Source organism: Perissodus microlepis, chromosome 15 (assembly GCF_051167445.1).
Source record: "Perissodus microlepis isolate ML-2025 ecotype Zambia chromosome 15, ASM5116744v1, whole genome shotgun sequence".
Taxonomy (NCBI): Eukaryota; Metazoa; Chordata; class Actinopteri; order Cichliformes; family Cichlidae; genus Perissodus; species Perissodus microlepis.
In genome coordinates this window covers 7,058,938-7,080,000 of record NC_140475.1, presented here as the reverse complement: position 1 = coordinate 7,080,000, position 21,063 = coordinate 7,058,938, and the positions used below count along the sequence as shown (strand labels likewise).

The window sequence follows — 21,063 nt, the reverse complement described above, 5'->3', positions numbered from 1 at the left end:
ACAATATTGTTTCAAACCGCTTAGACGTCAAAACGTGAGCAATGAAGCTAGCAGGCAAGACAACAATAACAACATAAAGCTAAGCTTTAGCCGCCGGCTCTGGTGTCGCTGACAACATAACAGAACGCTTGCATGATTACGTTTTATGGCATATACAATCTTACTGAGTTTTCTTTCGGTCTTATTTATATTGACTATTTTAGATCGTAGCAGCAGTTTAGGAGAAACTGTTAGCGTCGTCATACGATGCATCCGCAAATACAGCTAGGCCTCACAACAGAGAAGGCGAATTCATAAACAAAACCGTAACATGTCGAAGTTTTAATAAAAACTTACTAATGAGAACTCTGCCAAAAATTCCCCGCCATATCGTAGCAGCTGAGGTAGAGAAGTAAGCTTTAAACTGATATTACTCGCTTGCAAAGGAGTGAATACCAGACGGAAAGTAGTTAGGCTAAGCAGAAGCTAGAGTAACATCAAAAACCTTCCGGAAAACGAAAGGGGATGGTTCCGGATTGTATTTAAAATCCTTTAAAATGTCAAAAGTGGGATTTTTTCTTCAGACAGTGTTGATTTGAGTTTTAAATAATTGATAATTAATTTGAATAAAGTAACATTATTCAAAGGACTAAAGCAGTCCATGTCCAGTCAATATCATTGTGTTAATGATACAGTTACCATTTACAGTAATACAGTAACATGATGCAGTAACATTTGGATATTTTATATTCAAGCTAGCCTGATTCTATTAACATTGCACTGTACAAGTAAAACAAAAATCACCAGACACAAGACAACACTAAGAAACAGTGAGTAAGTAAGAAACATATATCAGTCGTCGTAAGTCTGTCCTTCTGTCTGGAAGTTTTTATCCACCAAAATGTGTGACTGGTATATTGCTGAAAATAATATGGGCTCTAAATTCAGATTTCAGTGCACTGCATATACACGTTGCTTTAAAGGAGGCTTTAAAAGTAGTTCAGCAAAAAATTCTGTCATTATTGTCAGTAATATTCTTTCAGCAGTCTATAGGTCTAATAAATTATTTGGCGTAAGCTTGACAGATATTTGTAGGGACATGCACCCTTTGGTTGGGGAGGTTCTACATTCCTCTTTAGGTGCTGAGGGAAGGGCTGAGGAGAATATAAGACCCCAGCACAGACTGTGGGACAAAGTAAGCGATCGGTTTCCAGTGTTCAGCTCCATCAGTCAAGTCTGCCAGGATGAGCCGCAGTCCAGAGAGGATGTCTTCATACCGCCGTCATTTCGAGGGCACTTTGGCAGCCAGCTCTGCTTGCCAGCTGCGGGTTTCCAGTCCATCTCCCACCCGGAAGGAGACCCGGCATCGGTCAGCAAGCTTCACCCGGAGTGGTGAGACAAGGGGGCGCATGGCCCTCAGTAACAAGGCTCGACTGACCAGGTGGGTAACGTGTAAAAATGTATTTATTGGTTATTTATGTTAGTTGTGTTCAGATTTGTCTTTTTAAAGAAGTGTGAAACAAAAAATACTAACATCAATCAGAAAAAAGTTTTCTCTTCCTTTCCTAAAGCAGTACAAGTATGGGAGCTCTGTGCTTTGGTGTGTCTAAGGATGGTGAGCTGGAACTGGACCTGGATGTGGCTGCAGAGGAGAACCGGGCCTTTATGCTGACTCGTACCCACGAAAGGCAGGAGATGGTCATCCTCAATGACCGTCTGACAGTGTATATCGAAAAGGTAATCTGCAGTCCAACCATATTCTGCTTCTGTGTTTATAATAAAACCTGAAACACCTACACACAGGTCTGTTCTGTTGTCTGTTTTTCTTGTTCAGAAATGAACAAGAACATAAAAGTTAACATTACACATAGTGCTTCATAACCTTTTAAGATGAAACGGTAGCACATTGTACATTGTGTGCTTTTGTTTTTTTTTTTACTTTTAACCTGTTTCTCATGCTCCTTGCTTTAGGTGAGAACACTGGAGTCAAAAAACAAGCAGCTGGAGGCTGAGCTTGAGGCCCTGAGAAGCAGCTATGACAGATCATCTGGGCTTAGGAAACTCTACGAGTCTCAGCTGAAGGAACTAAACAGGGACGCAGAGAAAATGAGAGAGCAAAGGGTGAGAGAGAGAGTCAAGTGACTTTTTAAGTGGCAAACTGAGAGAGCTGGTGTGGGTCCTTATTGTAGTCACCACTGCATTATTTCACTCCCTTATTTGTTCAGTTCTTACCCCTCCGCAGTAAAATATTGATGGAGTGTTGTTGTCGTCCTGGGGGACGGGGCTATGGCTCCCCACACCCTCTAGCAGATTGTTACATGGGCAAACCTTTTGAATACAAGCACGCTCATCCACACAGGTGTACGCACAGGTGCACACACGGGTGTTCACTGCTCACAGACACAAACTACACCTTTGTTGACTGCTACCTCAAAGGACATTGTGCGCTGCCGGTCCTGCGTGCTGCACTACAACATTCAATATTTAGTATTTACTGTTATTTACACTAAGCTACATTATTGCGATGGTGTTGTGTTTATTATGTTGCTCTCTTTTTTTCTCTCTCAACAGGTGATCCAGGAGATTGTTTCTTTATAAGTGCCCCTTCTTACTGTCCCTCTTCCCCTCTGTTTTTCTTTCCCTCCCTCTCTCTCCCTTTCTTTCTCCCTTTCCTGTCCCCCAGCCATGTCTATCCCGTCTGTAACAACTGAAAATAAAATAAATAATAATAGCAGAGGTCAATCAAATGGACCAATACGGCAAGGCCTTCAGACAACAATTCTGATGGCTAAAGAACCAAACGGGACAGGCACAAAACAAAAACAAACAAAACAAACACAAAAAAAAACCCCACCAGCCTCTATCAATCTTGTACTTAGAGCTTGTTCTTGTGCTCATGATTCCACAGTCTCTCTTTTTTCTTTTTTTCTTTTTTCTTTCTTTTTGCAGAAACTCCGGTGTGGAAAATAAGTACCCTGCTGGGATAATAAGCTGGCCAAAGTGTTAAAATTTTATGTGTGTGCGTGTGTTTGTAATATTTTGTTGCACATAAATGATGCGGTTCTTTTTCATGTTCTTGTTTTTTTGTGTATTGTCAAATGGTTTGCAACTGTGTCCTGTTTTCCTCCTTTACCTCTTTTCCCACATTGGGTAGCGCTAGCGCAGAGGGGTAGCACTGTTTTTTGATTCTACAGGAGTTTGACAGTTGTATCTGTGGCCTGTACAGGATCTGTCTTTGGCAGCCAAGGCGGCAATGTTGGGCCAGTTGGACACGCTGAAGGCAAGATATAATGAAGCCCTGGAGACCAGGAAGAAGTCAGAGTATGAGATTGAGGCTCTACGCCCGGTATGACACAATGAAAAGTCAATTTGTAACTTTGAATAAAGACACTTAGTAGCTGCTTGTGAAAATAAATTACATTTATATCCCTGTTGTTTCTGTTCTTCTCAGAATGTGGACGAAGCAACCTCAGTCCGGATTGCGCTGGAGAGGCAGCTGGAAAATCTGGAGGTTCAACTCTCCTTCCTGCAGAGAATTCACAAAGAGGTAACACATAGCTGCCTCGTGGTTGGCATGTCATTCATATTCCCCATCAGTGGTTTAACGGGCTGTAAATTTGCTGGTTATTGTCAAATCCAGCTCGTGTTGATGGACAGAGTGAGTAAGACCATAAATATTGTAGTTATCTATTTGGTGTGAAAACTTCAGAGGAAGTCAAACAGACAAGTTCTGATTAATCTGTGGGGCAGAGTGGTAGATTTGCTTTCATAGAATTGAAAATGTTCCTAGCTCATTTAACTGTTCCCCACCCGTGTTTGTTTTTGTTCTACTGAAAGGAAATTGAGGAGTTGATCCTGCACATCTCTTCAGCATCCTCTGAATCTGACTTCGTGTTTGGCCTCCCAGACCTTTCCCCTGCCCTAAAACAGATTCAGTCTCAGTATGACAGCATTGCTGCCAAAAACCTGGAGGTAAGTGGCATTGATGAAGCTGAAGTATGCCCCGACTCTGGAGAATTTGTCTCTAGATCTCTTTGCATCTCATTCTGTGTTGTCCAGGAAATGGAGACCTGGTATAGAACCAAGTTTCAGGACCTTGATAACACCTCCAGTGAACATATTCAAAGAGTCCGAAGTATGAGAGAGGAAATTGCTGCCTATAGGAAGAATGTGAGTGTTACTTTCTGTTCTTCTTGTGGTTCATTCTGCAACTTCTCTGGATACTCAGTGTACATGTGCACAATTAGATCCTAGACAAAGAACATGAACTGGAGGTACTGAAGACAAGGAATGAGTATTTGGAAGCCCAGATCCATGACAGATTGGAGAAATATAAGAATGAAGAGAAGGGCTTAGAGGTAACTAACTGACTGACTTATAGAGATATTTTTTGTCATCCTTTGGCCTGATCACAACAAAAAACATACACCTCTGATGTAATTTCAACAGGAGCACATTGAGGGAATTAAAGTGCATCTGAAGGTGAGCAAGGAAAAGACTGCTCTGCTGCTGCGAGAATATCAGAACCTCCTGAATGTCAAGATGGCTCTGGAGATTGAGATCGCCACCTACAGGTGAACAAGCATTACAATAGGTTTTAAGCACTTAGAACACTTAAACTGTTAATGTGCACATACACAGATGTGGGTGTGTGGCTTTTACATCAAGTAGAAAATAAATAGTATTATGCAAAAGTCTTGAGACACTCCTTTTTTTCTTTACAGTTTGCTTCCAAAGAAACAGATTTCCCTTCTAATTTTCTCAAGGCTTTGTGAAGGTTTTCAATGTTTTTCTTTGGACATTGCCACCCTTTTTCACTAATTTTCAGTCCAGTTCTTGTACCTGTCCTTATTTGGTAAACCACTTAACACTGACCTATTAATCATTCATTTACAACTGATAAATGAAGCCTCATTAGAAATGGCCTTAGTGGAAGGGTGGCTGTCAAGAAGGAAAACAGGAAGAAAAGGTGGAGGTATGCAAAATTACACAAGATGTGGAAAGAAAATCAGGCAACAGATCAGATGGATGTAAACCGGTAAAACTTTGGTTCAAATTGTCATCAGTTTTCCTTTCTTTTTTCGTATGTTTGTGTGTTAGAAAACTGATTGAGGGGGAAGACAGCCGACTGGGCACCATGGTCCAAAACCTTTCCTTGACTGGAGGCTTGCAACTTCCTTCCAGTGATAGCAAATGTGCTCTCTCAGCACCTTCAAAGCTGGGTGGATCTTTGAGTGATACAAGCGGTAACAGCACTGAGAGAGCTGCAGGTGCTGGCCGAATAGCAGCAGCCTCATCAGACATCCAGGCTGATGGTAACTTAGAGAAGCAGGCAACAGTGATGTCCAAGAGAAAGACTGTCCTCATCAGGTAGAGGGCGACTTTGGCACTGAATGCATGACACATAAAACCTGTAACATTTTCAGCCAGATCTCTAGTGACTACACAGTATTTGAGGAGCAGCTGTAGCAGAAGTTCTCTGCCTGATCATTTTTCCCTCTACAGCGGTAACTCAGCCAACCTTCATGTAATTTAATGCTGCAAAAGTAACCGCAGTTTCCCTGGCAGTCCTGCTTGTGTTTCCTGAAGTTCAGTCTTCGAGTTGACCCTTCATCTGGAAAACATGGAGAACCAGCCATGGTTGGACTCACACTTCACCTAGATATGCGCTTACCTTGTAATGCTGTGGATTGGATCGGTTCGCTCGGCCCGACACTCTAAACCTCAGGCTGCTCATCTTTAGTCAGCCGCCTCCTTTGCCTCCACTCACACAAGTCAGCTTCTACTACAGTGGGTGGGGTAGTTTTGCATTTATTTTTTTTTTATACTTACTTCCTAGTCTGACTATGTTTATTTCAGTTTAGTTTTTATTGTCTGAAAGTGTTTAGCTTTCATTTAGTTTCACTGTTAGTTTACTCAATACATGCGTACTTGCACGAACAGTTCAGCAGCAAAGCCCCAAACACCACCCAGGTTCATCTGGGATTTGAACCCAGGACCTCTCACAGCCAACATGAGAATCATGGCCCTACAAAAAAAAACAAAAAACTTTTTTTTTTTGTTTGTTTTTTTAAACCAAATTCACATTTCCCCAACTACTAGAAGAAGAACTGCATGAAAGATTGTCTTAAATGCTCAGAAAATTATCAAATGGAATTTCATTTAATCTATTTTTCTTCAGCCCAAATTAACTGCTTTGTGTTTTGTTCTTAGACTCTACTAGAGTAGCTTTGCATGAATTTAAAACATTCCCTACATTGTTCTTTTGGAGAGACAAAAGGCTGCCCTCAACAAAGAGACGCTCATTTAACCACTTTAAGATCCGAATTATTACAGAAAAGTTAAAGAAAATACAGATGCAAAAAAGTACAATGATGCACATAACTACAAAAAGAAAAGAAGTAAAATGACTGAAAATATAATTTGCAGTTGCTCTGCTTTCTTAACACCGTTTTCATAAAACAGAGCAGAAATAAACTGAAATGAGCTTCTTTTTCTCGGCTCTGAGTGCACAGTGAGTGACTTCTCTCTGCTGAATCTGCAACAAATATAACTGTTAGTGTGTTTGAACCATTCAGGCATTGCTCTATGTACTCTTGAACCCACTAATTCGCGCTGAATGTGGGTTTCACCAAAGTAAACTGTCTGAATCTTTGTATACATAGAGCATTGTTTGTAGATCACAGATCACGTCATGATAATTTGCCTCACTTAGTAAATCTATCCCATAGCATATCCAATATTAAACACATCTTATTTTCTTAGTGCGATATCATTTCACAGAGCTATGAATAACAAAATAACCTGAGCATGGTGAGCAGAGGCAAGGAACAGGAAACCAGGAGGCAGTAGAAACGCAGAGGAAGCATGGAGGAATGATACACAAAAAAAGACTGACAAGGAACAGATGGAAACACACACTATAAATACACACAAGTAAAGAGGGAAATAAGCAACAGGAGGGAGACACAGCTGAACCTAATAAGACATGAGGAGACAGGGAGGAAGCAAAACACAATACATTGACACTGGATACAGACTTTCAAAGTAAAACAGGAAACACACGAACGCAGTAGCAAGGATGACAAGGAAGACACAGAGAACATAGGCTGTGTCCCAATTCAGGGGCTGCATCCTTAGGAGGACCGGACCTTCGCGGTCCACGTGGTCCGGGTCCTTCGAAGACCGAGAAGGCCGGAAGTGCGAGGCTTGTGAAATGGGACGCTGCTCAGCAACCATGATAGAAAAAACGCTTCATGCAGCATTGTTTGACAGAAATTAGGGAGACTTTTTTTTGTTCATCTGTTTGTTTTTATATGAGCTTTGTTTGATTTGATAAGTATCTGAGGCTGAGACCACGGGACTGTAAAAACATGATTGTTGGGCTTCATTTCTGTACTGAACAGTAATTTTAAGATTAGCTAGTAAATAACAATTAGCTAATGTTGTTCATCAGACTAAAGTCATCTGTAATGTTACTATAATATGACCAGTATTAAATGTATTATTATATTAATCATTAGTAATTAATACAGCAGTGAGTTTGAACTCTGTGTCAAATACTGAGCTTCAGTAAAGATTCAATTTGTAGTTATTTATATTTCCTATCACCTTAAATCTTCACTCAAAGTACCCTTTACAGTGTATATATAGATGTATCATATATGAGACAAATATTGTTCTTTTAATATGTTGGCATTACTAAATTTGTCTGAATGTTTACATTTATGTGTAAAAAGAAAATCTACGAGCTGTGATAACTTTTTCTGATAAAATGAAGAGTACACTGATATATTAAATATGCCTTTATTGGGTGAGAAAATCATACCATGTCATAACTGCTTTAAGTCATACAGAATAGATATCAGAGCCTTAAACAGGCTGACTTCTGCTAAATGGATCAAACTGGGCAGAAAGTATACAAACACATAACATCCCTATAAAATATGATGTAACACTATAGATCAACTTACCTCAAAACATATAAAGCATATAAACAATTACAGCAATATGATGCAACAAACACAGCAGTGCTACGAATCCAAAATACTCAAAGCTTCATAGAACTGAAAAAAACTGACATTTATTTTTAGGTACATTCTGCTACTGATACATACTTTAGGTTTCTGAATAGTAAACTTGTTACTGCCTTTCATAGTGTTTAACTTGAAGGCCCTGAGTACTTACTCCCACTTTGAAAACACTTGAATGATAAAATTATTTTAACATTACCTAATAAGACTGATTCAGAACAGACCATTAGTTATTTTAAACTTTTCTGTTAGTCCCTCACACAGAGGGAACACTGTCAGCTGGTGCCGACTCCTTCTCAGACACTGCTGAGTTTGTCCTGGTGGATCATCAGGGGTGGAAAGTCTCACAGATCATCTGCAGCAGTGGGTCCCTCAGTCTGTCCTCACTCTGGACACTTACAGTTGTTACACATGGAAATCAAATGTGTGATAAGCTGCATGTATTTATAAGTTACAAGTGTAACTTATAAATACATGTTCATACTTTTATTATCCGGAATGTTGCAAACATAGTTGTGGTTTTCATTTCAATCATAGAATTCTATCAGTGTTACTTCACTGTAATTAAAAAAAACCCACTCTCCTTTTTTCCATTATTTAATTCAAATAATAGCAGCAAAGCCGATTCAACAGTCATTATGTAAACTTACATGATTTAATGAAAATTAAGGGAATTATTTAAAATAACTGTTCACAAATATCTGGGACCAAGTGAAATGACCACCCACATTAAAACCAGTTGTTTGACTGTTTAAATTTTATATATACACACACACAATTCCCCCAACCTTTATTAATTCCCCTGATGTGTACCCCATCATCAGAGTGACAGAAATACAAAGAAAATAAGGACAATATAAAATCATTTGGTATCACCTGACTTTAAAAAAATAAAAAATAAAATAATGATCAGCAATTCTGTAATTCTGATCGATCAATATGGTGTGTTTGTGTGATTGTGGTTCTAATGCAATGGTTTGGGTTCATCCCCAACTCCTCCAGCAAGGCGATACACTGCAAGGCTGACTTCATGTGCCAGGGCGTCAGCACTCTCCTGAAACAACACAGAGAGCCAGAGTATTATTCACAAAACCCTCCCCTTCCAGATATTTTTTAACCTCAGTAACACTGGCATGAGAATCAATAACAGAGAAAACTTGGAAAATAGATTTCTCACCTGCGTGTCTGCCTCTGCGTATACTCTCACCACATCCTCGGTGCCAGAGGGCCTCACGAAGGAGCGAGCCTGTCTGTACTTCTTCACTAAATTGTCGATGGCCTCCTGCAGGCCTGCTGGGGTCACCGCCCGCCTCTCTGCATCTGTTGTGTCTATCACCCTGCGGTCCGCCACCTACACAAAAAAAGAAAAAGAAAGATCACCCTCAGGAGCCACTATCTCTAACTGGCTTGAAGTAGACACAGACACTCTACTATGTGCAGGGTTATAGTAGACAAACGTTTATCTAAAAAAATAAAAGCCTCCTTAGTTTGGTTCGGCACTGCTGTATCATACTATGGAATAAATTAAATGTAAAGTGCGTATTTCTTTCTTTCTTTCTATCAGTCACACTTTATATCCTGGATATAATACATAACTATACAATATGAGCACCTTGACTTTAAGTTGCCTATTTGGCAGGTCGGTATAGATGGTGTCCCACTGCTGGATAGTCATTCCTTTGATGGCCAGTATGGCTTCAATCAGCAGCATGTCAGAAATGGCATCTCCTACAGTCTTTAAAAGAAAATATCGACGTTAACAACAGAGCTCCATTGTCTGCATGAGCTCAGTTCAACATTGATGTCAGTGTGAGCGTGCCTGGTTGATGACGTTGATCGTGTTTCGCAGCAGGAGAGCTGCTTTCTTCCTCTCGTCGTTGACGTTTGTGTCCTCAGCCAGCTGCTGGATTTTCTCTTCAGCTGCCTTGCTGAACAACACCTGATCCAAACACAAACAAACACAGGATGACACATTACTTCTGATTTTTGGAAACATCGAGACAGGTTAGCCTTACAGGTGATTTTCAGTGCATTTAAATATGTGTGCATATGTGTGTACTCACTGTTCCGTGGCCATTGGCCTCAAAGTACACACCAACATCAAACTCCTGGGCTACATGGTGAAGATGCTTCACTCCAGTCTTCGTACACCTCACTAAGACCTAAGTGTCAAATAAATCTGTGAGAACCGTCCTCTCCATATAAATACTAAATAAAACACCTGAATTCTCTGTGGAATTTTTTTTGTCACCTTCATTGTGTTCTCCAGATAGTGTGTTGAACTTCCATTAGCATAAGCAGTTTGCACTACTGCTATCTTCAAGTCTAGTCCAGCCTGTGCATTCCAAGGGAGAAAAAATACAAAGAACAGCGATTGTTGGTAAGTGCGTGCCCGTATGTCATTTACATGATTTTTTTTTTGTTTTTTTTTTAGAGTATACCTGTATGAGCAGCTCTTTGAGAAAAGTGCTGATGAGGGTAGCCATCTTGTCTCCATCCAGCAGGTGAAATGTTCCTTCAGAGTCCGTGTAGTAATAAACTATTCGATCGGCGTCGCCATCAAAGGAACAGCATCGCTCTCCTGGGTTAATCTTAATGCCTTCATGTGAGAATGCAAGACAGGTCTCGCATATTAAAACGATTACAGTACATTCAAGTAATTTAACTGGCCCTATGCGCACCTGTTGGGGGTTTTTGCTGCACCTTCACATAGTCGGCTCCGCACTGGTGGTTAAGCCTTCCTTTGCTGCCATCGTTATTAAGAGAAATTTGTAGCTCTTTCTTCAGGTGACTCTCCATCTCACGCACCTTCAGAGCCCCGATGCCATTAGCGCCATCCAGGCAGAGGTGCTTCTGGTCATCCGTACGGTTGGATGTCTAATGGAAAGAAAAACATGGAGGAGAGAAAGAAAGGAGTAGTTCCTGGATGAATGAATGTGTCATAAAACACGTCGACACAAACAAACAAAGAGTGACTGAATGCAAGCGCAAAATAACACACGACACACTTCTGCTTCTTACATTCTTGGTGAGCTGAATGAAAGCTTGGCAGAATTTAGTGTAGTATCCTTCCACTGTGGCCTCTCCATATTTACCCTGTGTGTTTTGACAGCAGACCATGTAGTGAAGCTGAGGGGTGGTCACCAAACCATAGTCTGAAAGGACAGATGGAAAGGATAAAAAGGCAGATAAGGAGCCAGAAGAAGAACCAACAATAAAAGAACAAAAACAAAAACAAAAAAGCCAAGCAAAGAAGGAAACTAATACATAGCAAAGCATATATTTTAATGCAACCCAGCTGAGGGGCAGCCAATCACAGGAATATCTTTTAGGTATCCACTTCTCTTACCTTTGCTGTGACCACCAAGAGCAGAAACTCCATCCAGTACTGCTTGTGAAAGGCTGGCACTGCTGCTCCTACAGGCAGAGGACACGACTGTAAAGAAGCTATTCTACTCATACACACAGGTTTATATTTGATCAGTTTTTGATTTATTTGTTTGTAGTAAGATATTATACCTAGTATCTTTTCCCACAAACACATTAGCCTCCTGGCTCATGTTAATGGCCTCCTTTTCTATAATATTCTTCAGAGCAGTAAGCAAGTCTTCCTGATCTGCATTGGCCAGCTGGGTGGCATGCTCCTCCCAGTCCTGTGTCACCATCTCGCCCATCGGGTCAACGAGCTTCACCCCGTTGTCTTCCTACACAAGTACAGACATGATGAGACAAACAGGAATGGGCTGAAGTTGTAATTTATGATGAAAATAAACCATAGCTATTTGCGCTTATGAATCCCTCTAACCTCTGGGTTGTGCGATGCAGTAACCATGACACCAATGGTTGCTTTGGTCTTTTTGGAGCGGACTGTGGCCAACAGACCCATCCTGAACATGATGTGGTCCAGCTGTTTGGCGTTGGTCCTGAAGCCAGAAGTACCATACTGCAAAACAAGCCCTGCGGGCTTCGGGTGCAAAGCGGACAGCTTTGATATTTCTTGAAATTCGGCCATTGCTGAAACATATCAGAAAAGCATCAGTGGCAGAGAAAGTGTTAAGATCTTCCTTAAAAGCCCCGCCATGTTAACCTTACTTGAATTATAACATGTACAGTTATTATTATGCAATAAAAGCAGGGGATTCAAGCTACCGATGCATAACATAACACTATAAATTCTTAACAAAAAAAAATTATTATCTGCTTATCAACAGATAATTTTTAAAATAAACTCTTTAACAAACAATGGACTATTTAGAGGAGTTCTGAAGTTCCCTAAAGGTTCCCTGATATTGTTTTTAAATAAGGAATACTCGAAAAATGTTCTTTGGAGAATTTTGTACAAGTCTTTAATATTAAAGAATGTTCCCTTTGAAGTTTGTCTTTAAAGTTTCACAAATTAATTTTGAATGAAAGTTTTATGATGGTTAAATGAAGGTTTTACAAAACAAACCCTCAGAGAACATTCCTAAATAAAAGAAAATTGCAAACACTAAATTTGTAGGAAACTCTCTACGCATCTTCTCTCAAGACTCTTTTTCATAAAGTCCTAGAGGGAATCTTCAGGGTGTGCTCCCTCTAAACAATAGTTTTCACAAAATAATTTCTGGGTAACTCCTCAGGTAGTGTTCCCTGGAGGTTCCTGAAGCCTCTCTGAAGGTTTCAGAGAATTACATTTTTCAGGGAACCTTTGCTAAAAAGGTTCTTCACATTTTTTGTGAAGAAAAAAAGAATTCCTTTTACAGAAGTTTGCACTGCCACATTAGTAAATCCAGCATACACTTTAGCTGTATTAAACAGAACTATTAAACCAAATTCATTGGAGTAATAAAGAACATCTTATTCAGAAAAGCAATGTTGTAAAATTGGTAGAAACGAGAGGTATGAATGTCATCGAGTTTGAAGTAACTCATGTACTAAGTACTATGTTAAAATGGTTGGAGCATTTGTAAAAAATTAACATTATAGTTTAGTATCCTGGCATATCTTTTACAAAAAGCTGGAGGAATAACATTAATGTTGATGTAATTAAAAGTTAGTTAAGTTTCAAGTTATCTGATTATCACGCTGTTAATTAAGTTACATAGACAGTGTTCATTAATGGTTGTCGTAGAAAAAAAAAAAGCATTTCCTGTGTTAGAATATGATATGATTAAGTTTCGGGTTTCTATAAAGAACCAAGGTGGAATTTCGGTGTGTAAACCTTTTGATTATTGGAAAGTTTTATATTTATAAGTGTAGTTTTGTTTATTCCAAGTTTTTCTGCATTTAAAAATTATGCAATTTATCTTCAGTGTATAAAATGATTAGAAAAGAGGAATGCTTTAAAACAGAAATACTTGGAATGAGTCCCAGCAAAATGAATTAAATGAAGTACCTTAAATTAACTTATTTGTTTATATTCTGTTTTTCTTTGCCGGCTGGAGTATTTGATGAACATGTTTGACAGTAATGCCTGTTTGTTTACTTGAAGGCAGTTTAGTAAAAGGATAAATAAATAAATACAATTTTGGCTCTAGCAAAGGTAATACCACCTGTATATGTTATATGTGTGCGTGTGTGTGTGTCCCAGCTTTACTGTTTGAACATATTTGCAAAACAAGCCTAGTAAACCATGAAGGTTATTACTATAAATAATGGTTCGCTAATCGTAATTTGGGTAAAATGTTTTAATTAGTCGTGATTTTGATTTGAGGTCACATGCCCAAGCCCTTGTCTGGAAATGCTTACTTTATTAAAATGCTGTTTATCATATTTAACCATATTTAATAGGCTAAAAACACGGCGACTGGACTAAACACTGACAGCACTTAATGAGGGCAAAGTATGAAGCTCAATAAAATGAAGCACAACAAATGAATGGCAAAGAAAGTTACGTGCTTCTCCCAAGTAAAATAAGTTACATAAAATCGTCTCAAGCCACATAAACCAAGAGATTACAATAAACGCGTTGTGTTTAAACCAAAGGTTGCGCTGTGCAGCAGATTCGCTTAATTTTAATTTACTTACTGTTGTGTTTTCTGAAGTATCTCCACTACAGTGCAGTCAGTGAAAAGCTTCCTGGATCTAGGTTCCTCCTTCTCCCTTCTCACGGGCGACGTGGCTTCATTTCCGCGTACGTCACGTGTTGCGAATACACAGCGCATGCTCAGCCGGGAGTCGAGCGTTTTTTTTTAGTTTCTTTTTTTATACTTTACTGTCGATAAATTTTATTTTCCTAATTATCGTATTTTTTTCAGCTCATTTTCACAATGAGAAAGAAAACAAAAACAAAAGTAAAACAACACAGAAGTAAAACAAAATTAAAATACACAAGTGATACAACTGAGGGTTCTATTTAGAGCTCTGCAGAGCACGGGATCGTGACGTCGCCGACGTCATGCATTATAGTGCCCTGACTGGGCACCTCCCGTACACTTCATATTAGACATCTCTTTCATGGGTACAGGCTGCAGGGCAGCTGCGAAAGCAAAATCTGTATTCCTTTGTTTCCAGAAAGCCAGCTTTTGAAATGCGACAATGAAATCTGGGTACGATTTTACACCTCAGACACACAGAAGTCTCTGCGACTCCCTCTGACTGGCATCACCACAAGCCCTTCCACTTGCTGCTGCACCAAAACATGAAGTGTTGTAATGAAACACTGTACCATAATAAAATACATGAAAAACAATTTAACGTATGAATTACTCTAATTCTGAAAGATTCACTGTACAGTTTAGTGTAACTATAGTGTAGAAACGTAAGGGCATTATGACACTGCAATATTAAAATTCCAAGTAAAACCTTTTGCCTAATGAAGGTGTATGTAGTGCTATAAGATGTAAAATTATAAACTGGAAAAGAAAAGAAATATGTAAACCTGCAGCATTAAAAATACCAAGTAAAACGAAACTGTGCAAAGTGTCTTTGCAGGGCCAAAGATCCAAAAAATGTTTTTCTGCATGAATCACAGAGCCAAGCCTCATTGGTTGCCTGACTGAGTCCCACAAATGTTTTGTTGAGAAAATGTTGCATTCTGTGTTGAACTTATAGTAAAGAATGCAAGTAACCCAGCTTCTACATTTAAATCAGCATTGTGGGTGGGTAAGCACTGTACATCTGTGTGGTTTTAAAAGCATTTTATGAATGTCTGTGTACTTGAAATGGTTTGGCCTGTAAGAAAGGGGAAAGAGTTGCTGAACTAATAAAGTTTAGCCTATATGAAAGCAGGAAAAAAATGTCAACTGTGTGAGTTAAAAGTTTCAAGAGTCTAGACTTTATTGTGATTATGCAAGCATAACAAAATGAAGGCAATACTTCTTCACACAGTGCAAAAAAACTTAGATAAGCTAAATATACTGACATAAATATGAATATAAACAATATATATAAACATAATTTATGACATGCGTTAAAATGTATAGTTTGAATAAGTGTGTATATGTCTACTCATAACTATATAAAACCATTCCAGGTGAGGACCCCATGAAGCTCATTAAGAGAATGCCAAGAGTGTGCAAAGCAGTAATCAAAGCAAAGAGTGGTTATTTTGAAGATCTAAAACATGTTTTGAGTTATTTCACACTTTTTTGTTTCTGCATAATTCCATATGCTTTAAGTGAAAATCTACACTGTAATAGTCATCAAAATAAAGAAAAAACATTAAATAATTAGGTGTGTCCAAACCTTTTACTCATATTATATTTAAATATATGTATGTGTGTAGTTTCACACCTACTGATCACTAATTCGGCAGCGTAAGTCACCATGGCAATTTAGCCTGGCAAGAAGTGAATCCAGGGTCAACCTTGAAGTTACCTGGATAAGCCCAAATCTGGCTACAGGCTGGTGTCCATCTTTTTTTTAATAATTAGCTTGTTAATAATTAAATTAAAAAACCTAGCCTAAATAACAAGAACACAAACAAGATTCACAATATCAGATAAGCCAAGGGCTCATAATAGCAGCATAAATGATTATACAATGTCTATCTTTACTTTGGTTTTACGTGAACAACAACATGGCCGGGTCTACCCAGAATGCATCGTGATTATCGAGCTCTCTGGCAGAGTTGAGCTACAAGCAAATACGCTAACTCACCATATGGCATACATCCCCAATATCATCTGCTCTGAATACAAAATACGTGATGTTCCCAAATACAAAACAAAAAAATATTGTGATCAGTAGTTTTTTGTGGTTTAACATGTGATTAAAAATACCTCTGCCGATCACATATTTAAAAGGAGCCTGCTTAGAGCAGGAATTGTTTCACCTTCATCATCTGTCACTCCGCGTGATCTACGAGCAGCCCCGGTGTGATACAGCCCACATGCAGCAGCTAGTATGCCACCATGACGCTGGTGTATTAACCCTTTGGCGCAAATTGATAGCGATTTCTGTACTGTGACCCCCCATGCCCACACCCCTTTAAGAGACGTGGTGATGCGACGTGTGTCACCCAACCCTGTCCGAGAAGCTGCCGAGAGGAGGAGAGTCTGGATGGACTTGTAGACAGGTCAAATAAATAAACAAACCACAGGGGGAAGGGGAAAAGGAAATTCCCTCCTCGCTTTTCCTGTTCCCGAGCCTCTTGCGCTGCGCAGTGTTGGCGACGGGAAGCGGTGCGCAATTTTCTATCTCTCTGAGGAAAGGACCACAGCCTGAAACGGCATTTCCGAGCCGAGACTGACGGATCAAAGAGGAAAGAAAAGCCGCAATCTGACGACCTGCTTTGCACTGCGGGTTCTTCATTTATTCAAAAGCTTTTTTTTTAATGCAACAACGAAGGAGGGAAAGGGAGCGAAAACCGGTGTTCCCCTCCAACAAGGATATTTGACCGACCTATGCAGCGCTGATTTATATACCTTATTTTTCAGAAACACTGTTGTACGATTAGACGAGTCTATTCCATTGCTGGAATAAATTTCACCGGGTTGAGAAAATAGCTTTCGTCGCCAGCTTGTTACATAACCGAGTGGCTTTAGCTCTCCAAGGTGCTGAACTGAACGCTCGGAGCCTATAACAGGACGAGCCGCCGGGAATTCACAACCTTGCGTAAGTCTACTCATGCAACGGCGAATATTAACAACGTGACCACACGATTTACTGCGAAAATAACATTTATCCAGCTCATTTTCTCTGCTCCCCCCCCCACCCCCTCCCACACATAAGGTCGCAGGCCTATATCATCTAGGAGAGGGACGCACTCATCTCACTGAACCGCAGGGAAGAAGCTGGGTTGTATTCGTATTTTCCCCCCCTCCCCCTCACCGTCCTGTGGTGAAATAAATTCCTGAGGAGGTCGAAACAACTAGGAGAAAATGTCGGGGCAAACGCTCACGGATCGCATTGCCGCTGCGCAGTACCAGCTAACGGGATCGGATATGGCCCGGGCTGTCTGCAAAGCCACCACTCACGAAGTGATGGCGCCCAAGAAAAAGCACCTGGAATGTAAGTGTGGCCCTCATCCTCACTGCACTGACTGTAGCTTTATAGGTCCTAGGCCTTACATATTACACAGCCACACACGCAGACCATGCCAGCATTATGGGCTTGTTCGTTCAGTTTACTTAAATGGGTGTGCTGCAGGATATAGTAGCCATGGTGATGACCCCCTCTGTTGACCCTTTGTGTCCAGCGAAGATGGTGGACACCCAGGGAGAAAGAAGGAGAGATTGGGAAGGAGAAACATGTAATATTTTAAGGTAGTTTGACAGACCCATTTAAGTTCCCCTCCCTGTGCTGTTTCAAGGCCACTTTCTTTTACTCCATGCTGAAACCGACTGTAACCGAGGTGGTGCAGCGTACAGGAGCCTGTGCACTAACTGGGTTAGAGTGGAGCCATTTAAGACCAATAAAGTCACAGCTGAATTAAATTACAAACCTCACAGCTTCATTGACACATCTACAGATGACAGCAGGAGCCACCTCCACAAATCATCATTACCACAAACACTGAGTCAACCCAAAGCAGTGGCACTGCTCTGGATAGTTTGATTGGCTCTTTTTCTTGTATGTCTGCCTGTGTGTTTTCCAAGGGTGTGTGTGTGTGTGTGTGTGGTCAGGTCTAGTCTGGTCCTGTGTCTTCTGCTAGGACTTTATATCTTGTGATCCACTCCCCTGCTGAATAATTTAAAAATCAGCCAATGGCTGTCTTGCATAATTTACAAAGCCAAAGGTGACAATGCAAAAGCTAGACTACACCAGAGAGCATTGTTTCCTCATTCTCTGCTGCTCCATGTGATAGTTTCAGGGTTTCTAGCTTTCAGTGGTGCAGATTTGGACATGTGCATGTGTGGACGTGTTGGGAAAACCTTTACCGGCACTGCTTGTAGCCTTTTTGTCCAAGGACATAAAACTGCTGCAGACATGTAGAGATTTCTCTGTATATTTTCATTTAGTAAGCTATAACATAAACATGTGTCTTTTATTTCCATAATCAAATAGGTTATACTGGGTCTATTTCTAGGGCAATTCAACAGGGCAGTTCAACAGACTTCTGGTATGTAGGCCACTGTGCCTCTGCTGCAGTCTTGGCTGGAGGAAATTCCTCACCTCAAAACAGTAAAACACATTTTCACTATGAAGACCTATGAAGAACCACACATAGCAAAAAAATCTAATAAACAACTAAAGGCTCACTAGGGTAATTTTTAATGATCAAAACATTTCTAATTAGCTAGCTTTCAGTGTTTTTGATTAATAATATTCAATATATTATGCAACTACAGGTTTTAGTTATTGCTTGGTGATTATTAGGGTTATTCAACCCTTGGGCTTGACATGCATGTGTAGCGGTGGTTGTGCAGTGCAGTTGCCAAGGGAACAGATTAATAGTGTCAGGGGGCAGTGTAATGACAGAAGGGGACTCTGAGAAGAAAGAGTGGAAATGACAGGCCTGTCATCACTAGACTGCAGAGGAAATCACAATGGATGTGTAGCTATTAAACTGAGACATTTGTTTTGGTCTTTCAGTACAGTTAACTGTCTGACCTTTTTAGTGACATGGTCCACTTTTATGAGAACAAATTAATGATTTGATTGTCTTCAGCAACATAATAAGTAGCCTTAGAAGAAGCAGGTGTGTAAATATAGATTAATAAGAACATACAGGTGCCTTTCCACCCATGAATAAACTACAAACTAAAAGCTCAAAATGTTATACTTTTTATGTGCTGTACCTTTGGAGCAAAAATGACCTTGTCTTTTGATTTAGATGTCTGTGTTTGATTTTATTATGAAACGGGCTGGGGTTAAATGACACACTGTATTGAATTTTGTATTTCTGGTTTGTCTAGTCATGCATGGTTATGGCAAACATAGTGAAAGAAACAATGGAGGGCATGTACAGAGTTAATGTATCCACCCAAGGTAAATGAAAGAGTAGCGTTTTCTCATCACCACAGGCACTGATTGTCCCTTTTTTAAAGGTCAAATTGGTATAAAAATTGCTGTTATGAAGAGTGTCCCAGTGTTCTTACCTGATCTAGAACTATGTCACACGAGCTTTAGATTATTCAGTCAGTAGTTTAGTACCTGAGTCAGCCTGGCTCTTTCCAGATGTAGAACACGTGCCCACCGGCATCTATAAACTTCACAAACTAACATTTTACATCTCCTCGATTTAAAGATGCAATTCATAAGTGGAAGGGGTTGCTTGATAAATGATATGACCTCACTTATATGCTGTGTGGGCCAGTCCTTGGTATTGCCTATTGTCAGTGAATCTGGGAGGGGGCATCTAAAGCATGTGTGAGGAAGTATAAATGCAGGAAGAAACCAAACTGTCAGACATCATTGAGTTTATGTTTTTTTCATTGACTGTCTTTCATTCAACATGATTAAAAAGAGTAAAGAATCACAGACTGTAAAAAAAAAAAAAAAAAAAAAATCCTCTCCAGACAACATTGCTATTCCGTCACCTGGTGCTAGCTAATTAGCATGCTAACTTAAGCAGACAGTACAATATACTAACTTACATATTTGACAACTTCAACATACTGTAATGTCCTATTTTTTAATTCTTCACAGTCTGTTTAGTTAGATTAAGTTTCTAAACAGTGTTTTAAAGAAACACTGTATATATTGAAAGTGGAATATTGCTATTTTCAGATTGCAGAGTAACATGGAAGAGGCTTTATGGTGTAGTGGATTACAAGTGAAAGATCCCTGGTTTGATGCAGACCCAAAGGGAAGAGACACAACTTCCTTTTGGGTCTGCATCTGCATAAAAATTCTGCCAACTCAAACAAATGGAGCTACTTGCTGTAGGGAGTGTGTGGTGTGGGAGCACTAACTTCCTAATTTCCTGTTGTCAGCATGAGATGAATTTACTAGCTTTGGCTAATTTTGATGTATTTAGATAAAGCAAGGCTAGAAAGTTTTCCCCTGTTTTGAGAACTTATGCTAACCTGTGCTAACCATCAAATATCTTTATCCATGCACTGTATTTCACATATAAACACTAGAGTACTGGTAGAATAGAATAGAATAATCCTTTAATTGTCCCACAAGGGGAAATTTGGGTGTAACAGCAGCAAGAAAGACACATATACAAACAAACAGTACACAAGACACAGAACAGAAACATACACAATTTTTACATATTTACATCAACGACAATGGTTACCAAAAACAGAGTACTGTAACTTTATTAAATTAAATAAAATTGAATACAGATCAGAGGCAAACCCTGGTTATAGTGTGAATCGGTTGATAAAATAGTGCCAAGTTACAGCGCTGATGTAAACATCTATGTTTGTTGGGAGCAGTTCTGATTGTACAGTCTGACAGCTGCAGGGAGGAAGGACCTGCGGAAACGCTCCTTCATGCATCGAGGATGCAGCAGTCTGTCACTGAAGGAGCTCTGCAGTTCAGCAACATTTACATGCATGGGGTGGGAGACTCTGTCCATCAGAGATGTTATTTTGGCCAGAGTCCTTCTGTCTCCCACCACCTGCACTGGGTCCAGGGTGCATCCCAGAACAGAGCTGGCCTTCCTAATGAGTTTATCCAACCTCTTCCTCTCAGCTGCCGATAAATTACTGCTCCAACATACAACACTGTAAAA

The 21,063-nt window shown here is 39.9% G+C and overlaps 4 protein-coding genes across 5 annotated transcripts in view; 2 read left to right on the top strand and 2 right to left on the bottom strand.

The window, feature by feature from the left end:
* ccnc (cyclin C) overlaps positions 1-471 on the bottom strand; it is a 7,447-nt gene extending 6,976 nt beyond the window's left edge. Inside the window, exon 1 of the mRNA XM_084953705.1 lies at positions 337-471. Within this exon, the coding sequence (XP_084809831.1) occupies positions 337-368 (32 nt within the window). The 5' untranslated portion in view covers positions 369-471. The remainder of the gene's footprint in view (positions 1-336) is intronic.
* A 16-nt stretch (positions 472-487) lies between these two features.
* On the top strand, positions 488-7,813 carry ngs (notochord granular surface). 2 transcript variants are annotated; one of them, XM_084953700.1, is made up of 10 exons: positions 488-1,420; positions 1,551-1,716; positions 1,951-2,100; positions 3,206-3,325; positions 3,431-3,526; positions 3,817-3,951; positions 4,039-4,149; positions 4,227-4,337; positions 4,429-4,553; positions 5,080-7,813. In XM_084953700.1, exons 1-10 carry the CDS (start codon positions 1,224-1,226, stop codon positions 5,351-5,353), a joined length of 1,485 nt encoding a protein of 494 aa, XP_084809826.1. In that variant the 5' UTR covers positions 488-1,223; the 3' UTR covers positions 5,354-7,813. The 2 variants fall into 2 exon arrangements, with proteins under 2 accessions (XP_084809826.1, XP_084809828.1); XM_084953702.1 differs by having other exon boundaries at positions 1,340-1,420; positions 1,591-1,716; positions 5,080-7,683.
* Positions 7,814-8,117: 304 nt separating this feature from the next.
* Positions 8,118-16,190, bottom strand: pgm3 (phosphoglucomutase 3). The gene is made up of 13 exons (XM_084953699.1): positions 14,019-16,190; positions 11,818-12,026; positions 11,532-11,716; positions 11,362-11,429; positions 11,034-11,167; positions 10,694-10,889; positions 10,454-10,611; positions 10,264-10,347; positions 10,076-10,174; positions 9,832-9,951; positions 9,625-9,747; positions 9,190-9,363; positions 8,118-9,066 (listed from the first exon to the last, which is right to left on the bottom strand). Exons 2-13 carry the CDS (start codon positions 12,022-12,024, stop codon positions 8,977-8,979), a joined length of 1,638 nt encoding a protein of 545 aa, XP_084809825.1. The 5' UTR covers positions 12,025-12,026; positions 14,019-16,190; the 3' UTR covers positions 8,118-8,976.
* A 266-nt stretch (positions 16,191-16,456) lies between these two features.
* LOC146371548 (clathrin coat assembly protein AP180-like) overlaps positions 16,457-21,063 on the top strand; it is a 29,902-nt gene continuing 25,295 nt past the window's right edge. Inside the window, exons 1-2 of the mRNA XM_084953706.1 lie at positions 16,457-17,048; positions 17,166-17,444. Of these exons, the coding sequence (XP_084809832.1) occupies positions 17,315-17,444 (130 nt within the window). The 5' untranslated portion in view covers positions 16,457-17,048; positions 17,166-17,314. The remainder of the gene's footprint in view (positions 17,049-17,165; positions 17,445-21,063) is intronic.

Bases quoted from the DNA above. Each gene is read 5' to 3' on its own strand.
- ngs (XM_084953700.1), top strand. From the start codon at position 1,224: ATGAGCCGCAGTCCAGAGAGGATGTCTTCATACCGCCGTCATTTCGAG. The intron at 1,717-1,950 runs GTAATCTGCAGT...TCCTTGCTTTAG, and splicing joins TGACAGTGTATATCGAAAAG to GTGAGAACACTGGAGTCAAA. The intron at 4,150-4,226 runs GTGAGTGTTACT...GTGCACAATTAG, and splicing joins TTGCTGCCTATAGGAAGAAT to ATCCTAGACAAAGAACATGA.
- pgm3 (XM_084953699.1), bottom strand. From the start codon at position 12,024: ATGGCCGAATTTCAAGAAATATCAAAGCTGTCCGCTTTGCACCCGAAG. The intron at 11,717-11,817 runs GTTAGAGGGATT...GTACTTGTGTAG, and splicing joins CTGCATCGCACAACCCAGAG to GAAGACAACGGGGTGAAGCT. The intron at 10,890-11,033 runs GTAAGAAGCAGA...TCTTTCCATTAG, and splicing joins TCATTCAGCTCACCAAGAAT to ACATCCAACCGTACGGATGA.